The 20,709-nt window shown below is 38.6% G+C and overlaps 1 protein-coding gene across 6 annotated transcripts in view; it reads right to left on the reverse strand.

Annotated features, from left to right (window-relative positions):
- Positions 1–12,844: 12,844 nt before the first annotated feature.
- Positions 12,845–20,709, reverse strand: part of LOC118280479 (ankyrin repeat domain-containing protein 50) — a 106,255-nt gene continuing 98,390 nt past the window's right edge. For 5 of the 6 annotated variants that reach the window (XM_050701743.1, XM_050701742.1, XM_050701744.1 and 2 more), the window contains one exon: positions 12,845–20,312. In XM_050701743.1, the coding sequence (XP_050557700.1) occupies positions 20,197–20,312 (116 nt within the window). In that variant the 3' untranslated portion in view covers positions 12,845–20,196. The remainder of the gene's footprint in view (positions 20,313–20,709) is intronic. The other variant, XR_007706556.1, reaches the window with a different exon arrangement.

Below are 20,709 nucleotides of genomic sequence, written 5' to 3' on the forward strand. Positions count from 1 at the left end.
TCCAAAAGTTTGGAATCACTAGGGTAATTTTAATTAAAACGACTATAATATGTGTAAAGTGTACTTTATTACACTTAAATCTTAATCAAATAAGAGATTAGCATTCAGTTAAATATACTTAGTACAATTAAGACCAAAAGTTAACACTCTTCGTTAAATTTAAGCTTCGTCAAAATGGCCACCCTTATTCTTTATTACTTGTTCAAACTAACTCTTTAGTCGTAAATAAGTACAACTCCCGCGCGGTTTTATCCGCTGCTCGGCTCCTAGTAATCATAGTGTGATGTTTTATTGCCTATAAGCTTCCTCGATGAATGGAATGGTCTCTAAGAATTGAGCAGAGCGATTGAAACAACGCCGGAATACTTACTAACTAATGTATGAGCTAAAGAGTTTGTTTCTTTGAACGCGCAAGTCTCCAGAACTACGACATAGAATCGAATTATTCCTTTTGTGTTTGATAGTCTATTTATTGAGGTATGATTTATGAAACATTACGCTATGCTTAATAGAAAGTGAGCATCGATTGAAACTGAACAGAAGTAGTACTAATATTTTAAGCTGAAGAATTTGTTAGAACACGCTTATCTCCAGAACTAGTGGTCCGAATCGATTTTTTTTTGTTAGTTAGTCCATTTGTCAACTTATGCTGTTAACTATTAGACATCATGCTACCTACAATTATTAATAGAAGCCGATCAGCAGGTAAAACCTCGCGAGTATTATATAAAACGTGTTTTATTTAATTAAAACCCCGGATATCTCACGAATGAAAAGTTGGAAGAGTAAAAGTGATGAACCATTTTTGTAGAAAATTGTATGATCTACAACTCTGTTGAACATATTTTTACGATAAAACTTACCGTTTTCGAGAAAAATCGAAAAAACCGTAATTTTGACCTTTTGACCTTGAATATTTCTTTTAGTAAAAGTCGAATCGATGGGGATTTTTGACATTTTGTTTATAATCATGTAGTTAACATCTATACCAATTTTCAGCTTCATTAAGCGATTTGGAAATTATGGCAAGGTTGCGACTTAATTTCGTCTATTTTTGGTTGTAACTCTTTTGTTCCATGGTTAAAAAAAAAAGAACCATACCTAATGTTAAGCAAATTCGACCGGGTTGTTTGTACGGTCGTAAAAATACTAATCTTCAATAACAATATGATTTTTGATGGATTTATTGCGGTATAGTTTTTCTGTCGACGAAAATTGGGGTGATTCCAAACTTTTGGACGGTAGTGTATGTATAGCTACAACTCTACCTACCCCGTATATAAACATTAAGCCGGATTCGGTAAATGGGAGTGGAATTTTGTATCAAATCGAGAGATTCCGCTACAAATTGACGGAAGAATGTCTGTTTTAAGCGTGGTACACACTGTTATACTGTTTTATAATATGCTAGCTTTTGCCCCCATCCGGAGCTACGGACTACCTAGCGGGTTTACCGGGGCTCCGGCTCGAAAAGCAGGAGTAGGAACGGGGTGGTTTTTAGTCAGTAAGAGTCTGACACTCCCTCTCGCCTCGCCCAAGGCGGGAGCGGTTATTGGATGATTTCCCCCCCTTAAAAAAGCCTTTGCCCACGGGTTCATCACATCACATGAACAGCCTATAGGTGGCCACTGCTGACCAAAGGTCTCTTCTCACATAAATAAGGTTTGAGCATTAATCTCCACGCTTACTCAATGCGGGTTGACGATTTCAAACTTATATACATAACCTCAAGAGTTTGACACTCCCTCTCGCATCGCCCTCTCCCTCTTAAATAATAAAAATTACACACAGTCAGTTTCACTACGCTACGTAATATAAAACAAAATCGTTCTGCACCGTCAGTGTGTCTGTATGCTTAGATCTTTAAAATTACGCAACGAATTTTGGTGCAGTTTTTTTTAATACACAGTACGATTCAAAAGCAGAGTTTATATATGTAGATATTAATATAAATTAATTATTATTAAGCGCGTTCGAAGCCATTTCAAAAAACTGGTTAATTTATTTACACACCAAAACTAACCCTTTTTGAGGGGGGAGGGGGGGGGAATAACCCAATGGATTCTCCCGTCTCGGGTGAGGCGAGAGAGAGTATCAGATTTTTACTGATTAAACACCAGCCCATTTGTACTCCTGCTTTTCGAGCCGGAGCCCCGGTAAACCCGCTAGGTAGTCCGCAGCTCCGGATCAGATACCTAAATCAATCCCTACGTTATTTCGTCCCGCCAGTGTGTCCTCAGCTTATCCACTAGTACCTACATGTATACGAAGCTGTATACATCAGATAGCGAACTAAATTGATGTAAGATGTTGTAACCCACTCTCTCGGATCATCCCTAGAATGCAAAATGGGAGCACAATGACGGAACAGTCTTGATATTTTTTGAAAATTCAATGGATTTAAGTTTATTTTTTACCTACTTAAAAAGGAAAGTTCTCATTTGACGTGTATGTATGTATATTTGTGCGCGATTATCTCGGAATTGGTTGAACCGATTGTGATACGGTTTTCAGCATAGTATTTTTCAGACTAAGGAGTTAAGTATTACCCGCCTTAAAAAATGGAAGTTAGCACTTCTATCGTTTGAAGGCCCTTCCCGTTTTTTAATTATTTTTGAGACACTATTTTATGGGCATTGGGTTACCATTAGTCTTCATCTAATTTATCTGACTGCACGGTTGGCGTGGTGGTTGGGCAAAGGCTGCCGCGCAAGAAGAATCGAATCCGATACCTCAAGAATTTAATCAACGACTCTTTCAATGTTTTTATAATAACTATCGTGAGACATATTATATTAAATAAAAATCACGGTTTACTCACGTATATTAATGGACAACGCTGCTCATGATGAAGATTCTCTCTGTGCCTCGAAACTAGTAGAGCTTTTCTCTATTAAGTTACGTGAGTACCGTGATATTTTAGTAAACTCTTTCAATAGCGTATTTTACATTAGGTACCGAACACCTACCGTTTAAATCTAAACCATATTCAACATAAATTAAATTCCACAAAGCATAACATAACAACTACTAAACAAATTAAATAAATAATAAAATTATTTCACAATAATTACGCAATGCAATTAAAATCCAACGAAAAACAAAACCTGGTAATCTCAAGGATCAAGACTGATTACACGTTAAGCCAACGTGCGCCCCCTAACCGCCCCCCCTAATCCTCGAATAGGGGCGTGGTTTATTACAATGGACCAATGGGAACGCTCTGCGCGCGCCAGTCCGCCGTCTCGACCAATAGGGTAACGCCAATTAGGGGTCAAAAGCTTGACGATTTGGGGTTGCATTTCACATTTCTCGTTTTGATGCCGTCAGTTACAAAAGACTAGTTGTATGTCACATGGGTTTGCCTGCGAATTTTAATCCTGTTGAAATTAAAGAATTGGATAAAATAATTTGGGTGCCTCGTTGACTCGAGTGGTCGTGAGTGCGACTGCCGAACAAGGGGTCTCGGGTTAATTCTCGGGTCGTACTGCCGACTACCTCGTTAGCCGAGGGTTCGATTCCCGGGTCGGGCATAGTATAACTGGACTTATTTTGTGTTTCAAAAAATGTCTCAGTAGGTAATAGCACGGAGTGAGGAAATTTGCCCGGTATAAGACAATAGGCTCACCCCCTATTACATGGCACTTATTTCATAAATTGTGAAAAGTGGATGTACATTATACAGCGGCATTACGTGCCGTAATGTGCACCTCTGCCTATCTCTTCAGGGATAAAAAGGGTGACGATAAAATAATTTATTACAGTATTTTCTTTCAAAGATTTGTAGATCGAGTCGCTAAGCTACTTCCGCGGCAGTGACTCTCGGATCGATTCCCGGCATTTTTTTATTAGGATTCGGGATTTTTATAAGAGCGCTTGTAGACGTCTGTTTTTCGCCGGATCGATCTCCGGGGCATATACAAACCTTAATAAAATGATACATCACCACGGATCCGGTAAAAACACACATTATTCGCTGAAAAAAAAACGCAACCGTTATTTTTTCGGTTTATCGAGATTTTTCGTTAATTAGGAAAAATAATAATACGACAAAACGTACTCCACGTTACGTGTAGTGGTTGGGTTACCAGCTAATGTGCATTGTGCATGGGTCGCGAATTCGATTTGAGCATGCAAGAAACTCAAATTATATCAAACATGCGGGGTGGCTGGGCAACCGGCTGCCGTGCAATGTGTAACGGTTTCAATTCCCGCACGGAGCAGCTCTTTGTGTGATCCACAAATTGTTGTTTCGGGTCTGGGTGTCATGTGTATGTGAACTTGTATGTTTGTAATCGCACCCAGGACAGAAAAAAATCCCAGAGAGGGGCAACATTCTTTTAAATAAAAAAAAATCATGTTACTCGTATACTCCATACAATTCAAACTACTTACACAGTACAATAAATACTACAAAATAACTCAAGAACGGCTTAATCGATTTAAGTAAAAGATTGGTAACTTAGAACCAGGGCGGTAACTTAGAACCAGGGCGGTAATTGAGGGCTGGGCTCGCTGTCATTGCAGCGGTAAGTCCCCTCTTTGAGGAGTGGCTAGAGAGGCGCCACGGCGTCCTCACCTACCGCCTGACGCAGGTGCTTACCGGACATGGAAGCTTCGGTAGGTTCCTGTTTCTGATTGGGCGGGAGGAAACGCCCGGGTTTCATCACTGCGAAGACCGCCCGGAGGACACGGTGGAACATACGCTTGCGGTCTGCCCTGCGTGGGCTGAGTACCGCCGCGTCCTCAGGGATGTGGTCGGCGACGGCGCCCTCTCGCGCCCGGCACTGATACAAGCCATGGTGCGGAGCGAGGGGGACTGGGATGCCGTCTCCTCCTTCTGCGAAGCAGTCATGCTAGCTAAGGAGGAGGCGGGGCGCGTGAGAGAACGAACCTCCTCACGCCCCAGCCGTCGCGAGAGACACTCCGGGCGTCGGGGATCGCGCGACGATCTCCGGCCACCGTAAGTGCGGGTCTGCGGACGGTGAGCAAGGGTAGCTCGCCGCCCGACCAGAACCAGACCCGTGCGTGCGGCGCGTCGCGTTCTGCGCGCGCCTCAAAGAGCCATCAGACCACCACAGATGGGGCCCAGTAGGGCTGATGCCTAATCCGGAGCTGCGGACAACCTAGCGGGTTTACCGGGGCTCCGGCTCGACGGGCAGGAGTAGGAACGGGGTGGTTTTTAGTCAGTAAGAGTCTGACACTCCCTCTCGCCTCGCCCAAGGCGGGAGAAGTCATTGGATGATTTTCCACCCTAAAAAAAAAAAAAAAGGGCGGTAATTGAGCCTCCGGTAACCTCACTCACACAACGCAAGCGTTGTTTCACGTCGGTTTTCTATGAGGCCGTGGTATCACTCCGGTCGAACCGGCCCATTCGAGCCGAAGCATGGCTCTCCCACACTTAGATATCATACATACATAACTTCACGCCTGTCTCCCATGGGGGTAGACAGAGACAATGGAACGCCAATTACTACGATTCTTACATACCTCTTTCGCTTAGATATCATATGGGACTTATAACACAAATGGTGTAAAGTCGGCGTGGCTTATACAGTGACATTACCTGCCGTGATATGACATTACCTACCCCTTTGGGTATAAAAGGCGTGACAATACGATCTTTATTATGTCTCATTTATATTACCTGCAAAACTGACCCCTAATATTAGGGGTAAAAGCCCTCCCCCGTTAATAAGCACTGCCCTTATTAACTCCCTGTAGTTTGCACGGCTTTGTTGTCACTATAGCACCACTTCTCACCACTTATGTCACCACTCGGCGTGTTTGCAAAATGTTAGTACGTGACTCCGATGTAGATTCGTTATCTAGATGTCGCTAGTGGGTTTTTGAGGGTTGTTAATTAGTGTTTTGATGGGTTCACTTTATGGTGAAGTTGTTTGGTTTGATTGTTATAATCCAGTGGTGGCCAACTTGATTAGACATAAGATCTACTGTTTACTAACGAAACCCTGTGCGATCTACCACTTACATACTTCTTGAAATCTTAAATGAAACAGCATAGTCACAATCATAAAATATATTTACTAAACAGTCTTAGCAAAAGACTTACTGCGTAGAATAGATAATCTTAGTAGTAAATAAATACCGTGACGGAACAGCGATTGAAAAATGATATATACAACGTGTAACAAAAAGGGGGTATACATATCAAGTGCACGGATTCTAGATAACATAACAAACGATACGGGAAGGGTTTTTAAACTCATGTTATCATGGTACCAAGTTATGAATTTTTCCAATCGCGCCGTCGCGCGAATCAAAATTAGGTAGACAGGTACTAGGCGATCAGATTGACAGAAGAAATGTTTCGTAATATTAGCGAGTGACCCCTGTAGTGTTGTGACACGTTTGTATGATTTGAAACCAAGAACCATGCGATACCAAGTATTTGGTAAACATTTTTTTTAAACGTAGTTATTTTAAGCTGAAACTTTGTGTAGAGATTCTTATCAACCTGTATTCTACAGTGCTTCTTGATGTATATGGGTATTTTGTTACACCTTGTATAAGATGATGCTGTATTAGTTAGTAATTACGTTGCGCAATATTTATTTATTTATATTTTTTGCCTTACCACGATCGGCTGGACTAATGGTCGCGATCGACAGGTTGGCCACCCCTGTTATAATCTAATTATTGGTTGAGTAGTATGGTCAGTTTGTTTTGTAGCTGATAATCACGACTATGATAATTCTAATGACAGCAGAATTAAATAGACACATTTAGTCTTACCTCGGACATCGTAAAAACCGAGTAAGGAACTGCATAACTAACAGAGACAACAGCGTTCTCTGCTAAACTTGATCCTTTTAAACTGCAATCTCCAACTCACTTGTCATGCGTGGAGATAATGGCAAACCTCTCTTTTGTAGAGGAGGTTAATCCAGCAGTGGACTCTCTGAAGCTACTAGCTACTAGCTACTGACTACCTAGTGGGTTATCGGGGCTCCGTCTCGAAGAACAGGAGTAGGAACGGGGTGGTGTTTAGTCAATTAGAGTCGAACACTCTCCTCTCGACTCATTCAAAATGGATGATTATCCCTTAAAAAAGCTCTAGACAACTATCTCTCCGGCTTTTGATAAGGAGCTGTCAGGCTATTCTGTAATTTTCAATGCGAAAGATCGAAGGGAATTTTTATCTGTCTGTGTGTATATTCGCAAGCATCACGCAAAAACTACTGGACCGATCGCGATGAAACTTGGTATGATTATACTTTAATATCCCACGTATCACACTGCGTCACTCTCACACTTCCAAATAGCTGAAGGTATGAGGATAGAATTTGAAACAGTGGTACATTATGGTCTGTTATAACACATGGGCTTTTTATTCCACGGGAACGCGAGCAAAGCCACTGGCAGAATCTAGTAAAGAATTAAAAAAAAATCTAAGTATTAGGTAAAACAATAGGTATCTCTGTTTAATCGAAGATCAGTAAATCAGCATTTTGTGCCACAATCAGCTAGTGGCGAAGTGGCACTCAATGTTGCTGTGGTACCAACTCCAACTGCCAATTATGGCACAATGGCACTTCATCGATGGCAGATATGACACGTTCAGTTTGCCTGCTAGAATAGCCCGTCAATGTGTTTAGGGGGTTATAAATAAAATGTGTTTTTTGTGAAGGGGTAGGCAGAGGCGCACATTACGGCACGTAATGCCGCTATACAATGTAAACAATGTAAACCCACTTTTCACCATTTGTACTTTTAGATAAAGAAAACTTTTAGATAAAAGTACCAACTTAATTTACCTTTACTCAACTCAACCTGTACCTAAAGTTGAAAAGTACAACTTGCATAGAATAACCAGGGAACACCCCGTATTTCGCCCGAAATCAAAATCCATTGATGTTTCACCCCTTGAATAAAATTACATGTACCTAAATTATAACAAAATTATTCTACTAACAATTGCTTCTAAAGGTCTTTGATAAAAGATAATTTCGCGCGTGCGTCCAATAAACATATCGCTTTTATTAAACAAAATATATTTTGACAGTTCCAATTCAATTTGCCGCGCAATTTGACAGAGGGTCGGTCTATCCCATAGAGAAACAACCATCTTAACTCGAGCCATCATGGCGGCGCTAGTAGTTATGACCGCTGTCAAAATAGGGATGATGACAGGGTATGAAAATTAAAAATGTAATTAGTCCGTCAGTTAGGTAATGAAAAAATATTAGACACGTATTTTTTTATTTCGTCATATAAGATAACAATACTTAGATAAAACGAATCAAAGTTTAGGAGCGGGAGCTAACTACGTAACTTTTCAGTATAAAACGTACGCAAAAGTGTCGTCGCGCGATATTTCAAATGGATATATCTTCGAAAGTATTTGTTTCCGTAAGAAAATAAAAAATATGTGTCTAATGTTTTAAAATAATCTACAAGACGGATATTGAAATAAAAATTAGTCATCTACTCTATTGTATGCAATTATTTTAGTTCTATGTTTTGCCACGGCTCTATGTATAATGGTTGGTCGTAATTTTATTTTTCGCAGTGAGTGAGTCGGCGGTATAATGTTGTTAAGTTTTATTAAAGAGTTCATTATTTCTGTTGTGTTAAAGTGATTGGGGTGGGATTCTGTGAAGTTTCTCGATTCCTAACTTTTGTGTTGCTATAAATTTTGTCGTGTAAAGTTAGAAAGTAAAACAATTGTTCATACGCATCGCAAAACACATGAAATAAAAAATACATAAATTAATTATATTACATAAATAATATACGTCATATCTTATGTATCTAGTTATTAGGGAAAGCCTTTACTTTTAGGGTGCTTTTCCACCACAGATGTGCTATGTAACTATGCTACGAAGATGTACCTAATAGCTAAGTTGTGAAACTGTGACCGTTTCCACTGATGATATATGATGATGATGATGAATTTATAGGTTATGATAGGTAATAAGGGCAGACTACACAGAAGGTTTAAAGTGTAGAGAGTGACGCTTCGGCGGAATGGGCCGGCTCGACCGGAGTGACACCACGGCCTCACAGACAACCGGCGTGAAACAAGCAGAGCGCAGTGTTTCATTATGTGAGTGAGGTTACCGAGACCCCTTCCTTAATAGCATGGACACTCGCCGTGCATGGACACCCGAAACCAGATTTTTTACAAGTGTGTTGCCGGCCTTTTGGGCGTTAGAAATTTAAGAATCGGCCAATAAATGTTGAGGAATTGGGGATTAGAAAGATTAGGAAGGGGTAATGCCTCCATTGCGTTGGTTCACGTCGGTTTTCTGTGAGAACATTGTATTACTCCGGTCGAGCCGGCCCATTCGTGCCAAAGTATGGCTCTCCCACACTCCCAAACAAACATAATAACCAAAAAATTACACCCAATATAATGAATGAACAACGAAACAGTAATTACTTACAAAAAATTAAATTCCAATCCGTACAAACCAAAACAGCCCTCGCGATAATCGCAGCCATTGTTGAGAGCTTAGTTCCGCTACTCGCCGCGTGGCGCGCGCGTGTCGCCGCTCAAATTTCCGAAGGGTGCAAACTGGCTTTGTTTTCCTTTCCTGTGCTTAAAAAATGAATGATTTTTTGACGTTGAGATCTACTTTAGATCAAGATGTCATCCGTTTATGTTAAAAGGGATCTTGAGACAGTCAACGGATGTCAGTTTCTTTGTTTTTTTTTAAACGTTCGTTTTTTTTAAGTGTCTTCCTTGAGTGTGGACTTAAGGAGTTGCCGTGTAGATGGGTTGTTGGAGAATAAATACATATTATTATTATTACACTGGCTTGTGATTGCGACTGCCAAGCAAGTGGCCATAGATTGAAATAAAAATAGAATCTTAATTATTATGTTATCGGTTTACTCACGTAACTGTGTTTGACGCGGAACTCGACTATAACATAATAATTAATTTGGTTTCTTGTAAAAAGCACGTGGTAAATTTGGCGCCCAACGTGGGGCCACGAACATGCTTAACTTATTTTTATACCACGGGAACACGGGCGAAGCCACTGGCTAGCTAGTAACTAATGTGCAGGTCTGGGGACGGCGAGCAAGGGTAGATTGCCGCCCGACCAGATCCAGACCTGTGCGTGCGCGCCTCAAAGAGCCATCAGACCACCACAGATGGGGCCCAGTAGGGCTGATGCCTGATCCGGATCTGCGGACTACCTAGCGGGTTTACTGGGACTCCGGCTCGACAAGCAGGAGTAGGAATGAGGTGGTTTTTAGTCAGTAAGAGTCTGACACTCCCTCTCGCCTCGCCCAGGGCGGGAGAAGTCATCGGATGATTTTCCCCCCGCAAAAAAAAAGCTAGTAACTATTAAAACTTTAGCAATACCTAATACAAGACCTAATATTTACCTACAAATCTAAAACTAAATACCCCACATATCTGCTTACCCATCGCACAACAAACAAGCGCAATAATACATGTTTTTTTAACCCCACAATATCTTTAAAAGTCACTGCATTCGTTACACTGGTTTTTAACAAACATGTGTAAATTTAGTACGGGCAGAGGTCAATATACACTGGTGGCAACATTCTGTTCCTTATACTGGTTTTGTACAAACACATGTAAGTTTAGTATGGAGAGGGGTCACGTTATACTGGTGGTTGTAACAAGGGGGAGTGAGGTGTCTAGTTACATAGGAGATGTTTTTTTATTTTACCACGCTTATTATCTGGCTATTACTTGAATGTAGGGGCGGTAAAAATAGTAAGAGAGTATTTTAGTTTTTTACCGAATAAAAAAAATATTTATTGTGATGAAAATAAAAGTAATGAGTATACAAAAAAGTTTATTTGGGAAAGTTGTTTGTAATCACGAGTACAATCACGTGTTTAAATATCGTTCACTAATTACCAGTCACTCTATATAATATTAGTGTAGATTAGGTACTAAAATAATAAAGGTAAACGAATATTAAAAAGGAAAATAACAATTAGCTAAATTAACTAAAAAATCACGATTTACTTATGCAAATGAATAGAGAAAAGCTCCACTAGTTTCGAGTCACATCAATAGGCTGGGCGACGCGACGTCCATAAGAAGAGTCCCTCTCTGACTCGAAACTAGTGGAGCTTTTCTCTATTCATTTACGTGAGTAAACCGTGATTTTTTTGTCAATTTAGTATGTCTCACGATAGTTATTATAAAAATATACTAAAAAATACTAAGCAAAAAAAGTTTTTCCTTTCTTCTGCCACCCCTACTGCATGCGTGCTGGCTCTATGTTCACGCTACGTCTAACGGAGTGCAAGCAGAGAGCAGTGTAAGGTGACACCGAGCGTTCTACTCCTAATTGACGTTTTACTAGCGAAATAATTGGCCCATTGAGATTTAGATACCGGATCGAGAAGCTATTTTTTGTTTGGTAAATATCGTTGTTGGTTTGAATGGGGTTGTTTTTGCACGTACACACGAAGTCAAAGTCAAAGCATTTATTTCAATTAATCCCAAATTAGGCACTTTTGAAACGTCAAATTGAATTGTCCGTCAGTCTGTCTGTCAGTGAAGCTAGGCGCTCGTTCCAAAGTGTAGCTTTGAATGGAGAAGAACGAACAAGAAACTCAATCGTTACTCTTTTTAAAAAATGTTTTTACAATATCTCTGATACATTATTTAATCGAATAGCTCGCTTTTGCACAATTTTGCTAACAAAACTACTATACTTAATGTTAGTCAAAATAGCCACACATATATTGTAATTATAAGTGTGGGAGAGCCATGCTTCGGCACGAATGGGCGGCCTCACAGAAAACCGACGTGAAACAACGCTTGCGTTGTATTTCGTTGTGTGAGTGAGGTTACCGGAGGCCCAATTCCCCTCTTTTAAAACTCCTTATACTTTTACTGTTATGGTTCCTGTTCATCGAACCGTCTAGGTACATACTTCATAAAGGCTTCACATCTTCTACAGTTTACAAGATATGAATCCCTTTTCAGATTCATCTTCCAAAAAATGTATTAGCGCCCTCTATTATTCATTACTATAACGACATAGGGTGATCCTTCATTTGCGACAAGCTACAACTTTTTGTCGGTTGTGTACTAGTACATTTATTCAACGATAGATGTCGCTAAAACACCAATCAAACATTTAGGTTGTTTTATGAAATTGAAGCTTGATGTTTCCTTAAAAAGTCCAAAAACAAAACTATCTGCCACACTCAGAGTCATTTAATGCTTACTTAAACTATTCTTTAGTAACGATTTTGTATGGAAAACAATTGTTAAGGACTGGGTTAAGTAACCATTAAATGACTCTGAGTGCGCGAGTTAGTAATATCGTAATTTACCTAGTCGTCCTGAAGAGGCCCCAATTTTTTATTATTTGAGGAGAGAAAATTGTGCAATGGCTTCTACCTCCTTGGGTGAGGCATTATTTGATTATATGTCAGACTTTCTAAATAAAAGACACCAGTTCCTACTCCTGCTACGAGTCGGAGCCCCAGAAACTTGTTAAGACGTGGCAACTCCGGTTTGAGTATCAGCCCTACTGGGCCCCATCTGTGGCGGTCTGGTGGCTCTTTGAGGCGTAGACAACGCTTGGCGCCGTATACTCAGGTCTGGTTCTGGTCGGGCGGCGACCGTAATTCCTCTAGTGTTGCAGGCGTCTACGGACGCTGATCAACTTGTGGGGAATCGGGGATTGGGAAGGGTGGTAATTGGGCCTCCGGTAACACTCACACAACGAAACACAACACAAGTTGTTTCACGTCGGTTTTCTGTGAGGCCGTGGTATCACTCCGGTCAAGTCGGCCCATTCGTGCCGAAGCATGGCTCTCCCACTCTTAAAACTTGTCTTTGCCTCAGGGAAATGAAATAAAAGCCAACAAATAAGAGAAATTATATATATTTGATAATATTTACGACTTGTACGTTATCTACGTCACACGCACTTTTAAGATCACATTTTCAAACTCACGCTATATCTAAATAAATAAATACTGCTTATTTACCATAATATCATATACAAAGCTATATACTAGCCGGCCGTTGTTACTGACAGAGAAAATTATTAAATTATTAAATACAGCTTTAAAATTATATAATACAGGATTTTTAGGACATTTTAGTTGCCTTAGTACGAGTTTGCTTTACGTTTAAAGTAATCGAAACGAGAGCGCGTTCGGCACCCTGATTGGTTGGTTTATTTGAGCCAGACAATCAGAGTGCTTAGTACAAGTTTCGTTTACGTTTAACGATAGCGCGATCGGCGCTCTGATTGGTTTGTTTATTGGCACCAGCCAATCAGAGTGCCGAACGCGTTCTCGTTTCGTTTTCTTTCAACGTAAAACCAGCTCATACTAAAGATACTGATTGGTTGGTTTTTTGAGTCGGCCAATCAGAGCGATGAACGCGCTCTCCTTTCGATTATTTTAAGTAAATAAAACTCGTACTAAGGGTACAATTAAATAATTGAAATAATCTTTACAGAACCTTTAAAAATTAGATTAAGTAATACCTGATACTTGCAAACATTAATTTTCAATTATTTAAAGCATTAATTATTTAATAAATAGAAATAGAAAATAAAGAGTCTAAATAAAACTGATGAATTTTTCACACGCTGCGTTCACGCTACGTTGACGCCGCATAATCGTCGCTTTTACGCATCATAGTTTCATCATCAGAAGTAGCTTTCACGTTTACCATCGTAAACGCAGCGTACCCGCAGCGTATACGCAATGAAAATTTTAGCCTCAATTACAATTTTAATATTAGCCAATATTATTATTTTTTTATACAAATAATCTTAAATTCTAGTTCACAGCTATATAATTTTAAAATTTTCCCTACCAATACAACATTACTACAAAAATAAAATTACTGACTTTTGAATTATACATATATCGATTAGCAAGATTTGTTGTTTTCACTTCATTATTCAATAAATTGCACGTATCTTAATCCGTAGTTGTTATCTCTTAATCCCCAAACCGTTTGGCAAGAATGGGGATTAGTGCAAACTCTCTTAGGAAGAGACTCATAGTCCAACATTGGAGTGCAGTTGTGAAGTTATCTTTTAATCCCCAAGCCGTTTGCAAAGAATGGGGATTATAGTAAACCCTCTTTTGAAATGGCTTATAGTCCAACATTAGAGTGTTATGAACTACAGATGATAAATAACTATCTGTTATTTAAAACCCAGCGGTTAATTTTAAATTATAAAGAAGAAAATTAAGACACAGGCAATTTATTTAATACAGTGTATGTTGACAATATAAAAGGGCCATAATTTGGCCCATCAATTGAACAATGAAAATATATTCGATACATACGCACGGGTACACATTAAGCTATGCAAAACCAGTATAAACTGACCGTCGAATGTGAGGAAGAATCATACAAAGCGAGACCATGATATTTTTTATGGTATAAGCCGGTAAACGAGCAGACAGATCACCTGATGGTAAGCAATGGCCGCCGCCCATGAACACTTGAAACACCAGAGGCGTTACAAGTACGTTGCCGGCCTTTTGGGGGTTAGGAATTTAAGGGTTGTTGGGGAATCGTGGATTGGGAAGATTGGGAAGGGCGGTAATTGAGCCTCCTGTAACCTCACTCACACAACGCAAGCGTTGTTTCACGTCGGTTATCCGTGAGGCCGTGGTATCATTCCGGTCATATATGTATATGATAAACTGGTTTTATATATCTTAATATGTCGCGTGTACATATGTATCAAATACTTTTCAATATTTTAAATGTCTAAAGCAAATAATATCACTATTAAATACATATTTAAACTCTTACCTATGTCCCGGGGGCTAGGCAGAGAGCATAGTTAATGATTTTTTTAATCAACCAATAATACGACATCACCTTATATTTCGTTAATTTTAGCCTCAATTTCGTATGACACTTTCATAATTTGTTCATATAAAATAATAGTTTTTAATTACATCCTCACATTTGTGAGTTAAATCGAAAATTATTTTGTTACAATTTTCGGATTACTTCGATCATTTTCGGGTAAGGCTTGACCGTTTCTAGGATTTGACCGTTTATTGTTAACGGTTCCGCCATCCGAAACATTAGAACAAGCGGTGACTAGGTTAATGTATGTTTATTAAATCAATTTTTTTTTTAAATTTTATGTGAGAACAATGTAAAATTTTGTCTCAGCCTCTGTTTTCCTATTTTCTGGTGTTATATTAAAATCAAATTTTAATAAAAAAATATTTTAACTATGTAACACCAAATTGATTTATTTAATTTTTAAATAATACCTAATAATTCAAAAATCCTAACACATCTACCATTGAGATATTTTTTATTATTATTTTTTTCGTATAATTATATTTTTCACTATAATTATCATTTACATTAAATATTTTCGTTCTTATCGCTGCCGAAATTTATAATGTCGGTGATTATGGAATTGTTACTTGTTATGGGTAATCAAAAGTTCCAAATTCAGTGCTGTTTTGGTTACTGAGAGAGTGACAGACTGTACACAGCTGTAACTACTGCGCGTAGCAATCTGTGTGTCATGTAGCGCGCTAGGGGAATGCTGAGAGAGTGACTGACTGTACACAGCTGTAACTACTGCGCAAAGCAAGCTGTGTGACATCATATACATCACGCTATTTAATATTAAAGATAAGCGTCTATAGACCCGCATCGTACGCATCGCACGCATTCCGTATGACGTCAACAATACCCGTCGCATGTAGGCATTTCCGATGATGCGGTCCGTACGATGTGGATAAGTGGACGCAGTTGTATGAGTTTCTATACAAGACAAACTAAAGTTCGTTGCGTGCGATGCGTCCGATGCCGGCCTGGTGACGCTTACCTTAAGAGAGGATTTTCCAAAATTCCAATTTGATATTTCAAACCTTTTGATTCCAAACAAGTAACTATTCCTTTGAGACAAACAATTTTAATTTAGTTACAGCATATTTTTTATAAACAAAAAATAACTGAACACAATTTTCACAACAGTCACTTTTGATTACGTGAAATCACCATTCTTGTCGAAATGGTGATTAGTTAAAATAAATACGTATGTAAAAGTAGACACCATTTTTGTTATGAAAAATAGTAGATACCTTTTTTATATAGTGGCAATGTTTATTCTTACTAAGATTTTCTTAATTATACTTTAATTATACCACGAAAAGATATTAGTTTCTTTGTAAGAGACTCATGTAGTGTTGTTGGTACAGTTCAAATCTAAAATCTTTGAATGAATGTTTCATATTATTTGTCATATTAATTGTGTGGAGTTACAAAAATCGAAATGGATCCAAAGATTTTTGATTATATTCGGTTATTAATTTCGGCCTTGTTTTTAGTAAAGTTTTCTTGGACCAAAGTCACCTTCGCCAAGTGTGGGGATTATGACAAAATCCCCCTAAAAGACTTATTTCGTCTGAATATGATCATGCAGTATAGTCAAGTCATTAGCCAGACAACTTCTGACGACACTTTAACGCCATCTAGTGCGAACTAAACCGATCTTTTTAAAGTGATATATGTAATTAAAATATATTAATAAATATCGACATTTTACTTACACTTTATAGTATTTTTACATTTATTATAACGCTATATTATAATAGTATCTACAGTTCATATCGATACAAAATTATTAATTATTGCAAACAATTAGTATTTTTGTTCGTTCGTCAATGTCTGATGCCGTTTACATCTACCTCCCCTAAATTTAAAGGAACCCCTAAACTGACCCCTAGAATAGGCGACAATTAACGTAATTTTTTTATACACAAGTGACAGACGATCTGATTAAGGTCGCAGGGAGACACTGGATGCAGGTCGCTTCCAACCGGTCTATCTGGAAGTCATTAGGGGAGGCCTATGTTCAGCAGTGCACGTCTTTTGGCTGATATGTTGATGATGATGAATAAGTGGTACATGACTGTACAAGTCAGGGATTTTGAATTAAAGACTTGGTTGCCATTCAAGAAAAGAAACTAAGGGATCAGTTTTAGATGGGGGCGCAGTAGGGCTGATGCCTGATCCGGAGCTGCGGACTACCTAGCGGGATTACCGGGGCTCCGGCTCGAGAAGCAGGAGTAGGAACGGGGTGGTGTTTAGTCAGTAAGAGCCTAACACTCCCTCTCGCCTCGCTCAGGGCGGGAGAAAAAGGGATCAGCTTAGGTGCTCCCTCTAAGTGACTTTTAATTGCTGGACAGTTTAGAGGGTGATTGATGAAAACAGTCATAATTGTTTAGGAAATCAATATATCTACAATAGTTGGGCCATTACAAACGTGCGAATTGTCTTAAGTCATTTTTATCAGATCTCTCGCTCACACTTATGTGAGTTGAGCGGGATAGTCATATTCTTTAGACGTGACAGTCCCCGCGTTTATAATTGCCCAACTATAGGGTATAGGACCATGCAAAATAAATATATAAGGTGTTCTAAAAGTATCTGCCACGGCTTTAATGGGAGGTAGTGTTGTGTTTGACGATTACAATAGTGAAGAAATTTCGTACTCCGGACCAGTTAATTCAATTTGAGAACATAAAGAAGTTAAATAAACATTGACTCTACTCTGTATAAAGTGCTACGGAGCGACAGACTGAAAGAGATAGCTCTTTCATAACAAACTCATACATACTCACTGGGCACTATGTTTGAAACAACCCGCTATTTTATTTTATTTTATATTCTTTACAAATTGGTTTTATTGTCCCATAATATTGACGTCGTATTGTCGTTACATTGTTCCTACATTCACTGACAGACAGACTGACGGACAATTCAATTTGACGTTTCAAAAGTGCCTTATTTAGGATTAATTGAAATAAATGACTTTGACTTTGACATACATTAATTAGTATGAAAAAAAAATACTCATTATCACACACACAGACACAACGTCACGCCTTTTATCCCTGAAGGGGTAGGCAGAGAGACACATTACGTTACGTAATGCCAGTACACAATGTACACCCACTTTTCACCATTTGTGTTGTAAGTCCCATGTAATAGGGGGTGAGCCTATTCACTATTGTAATCTTCAAACGCAATACTACCTCCCATTAAAGCCGTGGCAGATACTTTTAAAGCACCTTATATGATATATGACCACACAAACGCAGACTGGTGTAGTGAGTATAGAAAAATATCTATGTAGGTACATGTGTATATTACATACATATATGAGTAAATGCGACATCGGATATATAGTAACTAATTTCATATAAAAAATGTTTGTTCGATTGAGATCACACGTACTTGAGAGTGTATTTTTTATTGATATACAAGATATATTATACTATTATATACCAGTAAATAGTTTGTTTTGTTTTTTGTTTGTTTGTTTGAACACGCTAATCTCTGGAATTACTGGTTCAAATTGGATAATTCTGTTGAATAGTTCATAAATCTTTATAATAACTATAGTGAGGCAAATTAATTAACTGAAAATCACGGTTTACTCGCATACATTAAGTCTTTGACTGCCAATAGAAAAGCCAAGGTAAATCCTCCGCCAACGTCAGTCACCGAGTCACAGAGGGACTCTTCAAAGTGAACAACGTGTGCATACGAGGCGACGTCGCGAGTCCCTCTGTGACTCGAAACTAGTAGAGTTTTCTCCGTAGAGTAAGCCGTGATTTTTATTTAAGTCTGACTGCCAATAGAAAACTGTTGAAGGCAAATCCTCCGCTAACGTCGGTCACCGGTGACCCCCGTGGCGTTCAAAGTGTTAGTTCATTAATCATTTATAGTAATAAAATTGGTATATTTATTTATATCAATAGAAATACACTCAAAAGTTACAAATTCATATATTGAGTACATAACATAACACCTTATAAAGCCCCAATGGGGGTAGGCAGAGTCCATACTAATTGTAAAACACTCACTTCTAAAAACAATTGTACTGGATCAAATACAAAAATAAAATGCAAAAAAATAATATGTTCCCAATTCATTTTTTTTTATAATAATACTGATATATTTTTGTGCTTTTTCTGTAAAATATAATATGTATAAAAAAGAATGTTTTGTAAAGGCTTTTGTCTTTAAGAGCGATTGTCAAGTCAAACGTAAGGTCTTATGTTCGATTCGTAGGTAAGTGGGCGTTCGGTTATTACGTAAAGCTACTTGGGGGGAGGGGAAGAGTCTCGTAAAACATTAGTTTAGTCAGTAAGAGTATGACACTCCCTCTCACCTCAAGGCGCAAAAAATAAACGGGGCGGGAAAGGGTATTTCTTCATATTTATATTTATCTTAAGCTATACCTATAAATATGAAGAAAGTCCCTTTCCCGCGCAGAAATCGAATATAAGACCTCAATCGGCAATCAAACCAGCTTTCCTAATAAATCATTTTGGAATTTTCAATGTGTAATACTTAATATATTAAAACTGCAATATAATAATGAATTTAGGCCTACCTGTTAACAAAACCTGCTTTGTATTATAACATTATTAAGAAAAATCAATGAATTATTGATTCCCAGCTTTTTATACACATAACATTACGCTTTTTAATCTCGAAAGGGGTAAGCAGAGCCGCTTTCTATTTACGTTAGTTATGTAAATACATATCATTATTTATATATTTCTTTGTTGATTATTTATTAGTCATTGCAGTTCAAGGTCCTATTTTATTAACAAAAATAGTAAAAAAAAAACTGAGTAAGTTAGAAGATATTGTTCCCCTGTATCCCACGGGCACGCAAGCGAAGCCACTGGCAGAAGCTAGTTATTAAATAATAATAATATACTCAATCAGGAATCAAATTCTGGACCTTATACTCGACAACCGCAGTTATTGATAGAAAATCACACTAAATAATATTACTAGGCCAGGGAATCGAATTCATAATCTCACACTTGCTAGCTACACATGTATCTCCTAAGCCATTGATGGCATTACTAATAAAATAGAACCTTAAACATTATATGTACATAAAATAGGCCATTTTTACAAACACGAAATCACAAAACGATAAAATTGTACAAATAATCTTTACATTGCCAGACTAAAAAAACAGCTTTTGCTACAACAAAAACCAACTGGCAACACTTTACAAGACAAAAATCTTGATCACGTCAATTTTCGAGCACGCCCGACTGATTTCGGTCTCGACCGGGAGCCATAACGAAAATCGAGAATAATTTCAATATCAGAACTGAACGTGTGTTTCAGTTGCTGTATGAATGGAAAAAGCTTGTACCGTTCGTTTGTCTCGCTCTTTCTTATAGCGGTGTCTCTTTCCTCCATTGGAAGGCGTTCGTTTTGACTGCGGGGTTGGCAGAGCTGGCGCTCGCCGCTAGAGCTACGCCTGTTCGTCGTATGTTCGCGGCTGCGTTATCTGAAACGATAAGATATCGTTAATTTTAAAGAGGATAACAGCGACTTTAAACAACGTCTCACGCTAGGTTTTTGTCCTCTGTAGTGAGTGCATTTACAAACATACACATCACAACATTATAAATCGTCGTACAATTTTAACACCCCTTTAAAAAGAGCGTACTCCTTTTTAAAAGGCCGGCAACGTATCTGTGAGTCCTTTGGTGTTGTGGGTGTCCATGGGCGGCGCTGATCGCTTACCATCAGCTGACCCGTCTGGCAGTGTCCCCCCAATTCCATAAAAAAATTGCGATGCTTTATGTGAATCGAACTTGTTGCACGTTGCACAGTTGCCCAGTCACTGCGCCAACAGTGCAGTCAAGATATTATTATGCAGTACATACAACTTATTGGTGGAA

This window comes from Spodoptera frugiperda, chromosome 21, assembly GCF_023101765.2.
Source record: "Spodoptera frugiperda isolate SF20-4 chromosome 21, AGI-APGP_CSIRO_Sfru_2.0, whole genome shotgun sequence".
NCBI classification, from domain to species: domain Eukaryota; kingdom Metazoa; phylum Arthropoda; class Insecta; order Lepidoptera; family Noctuidae; genus Spodoptera; species Spodoptera frugiperda.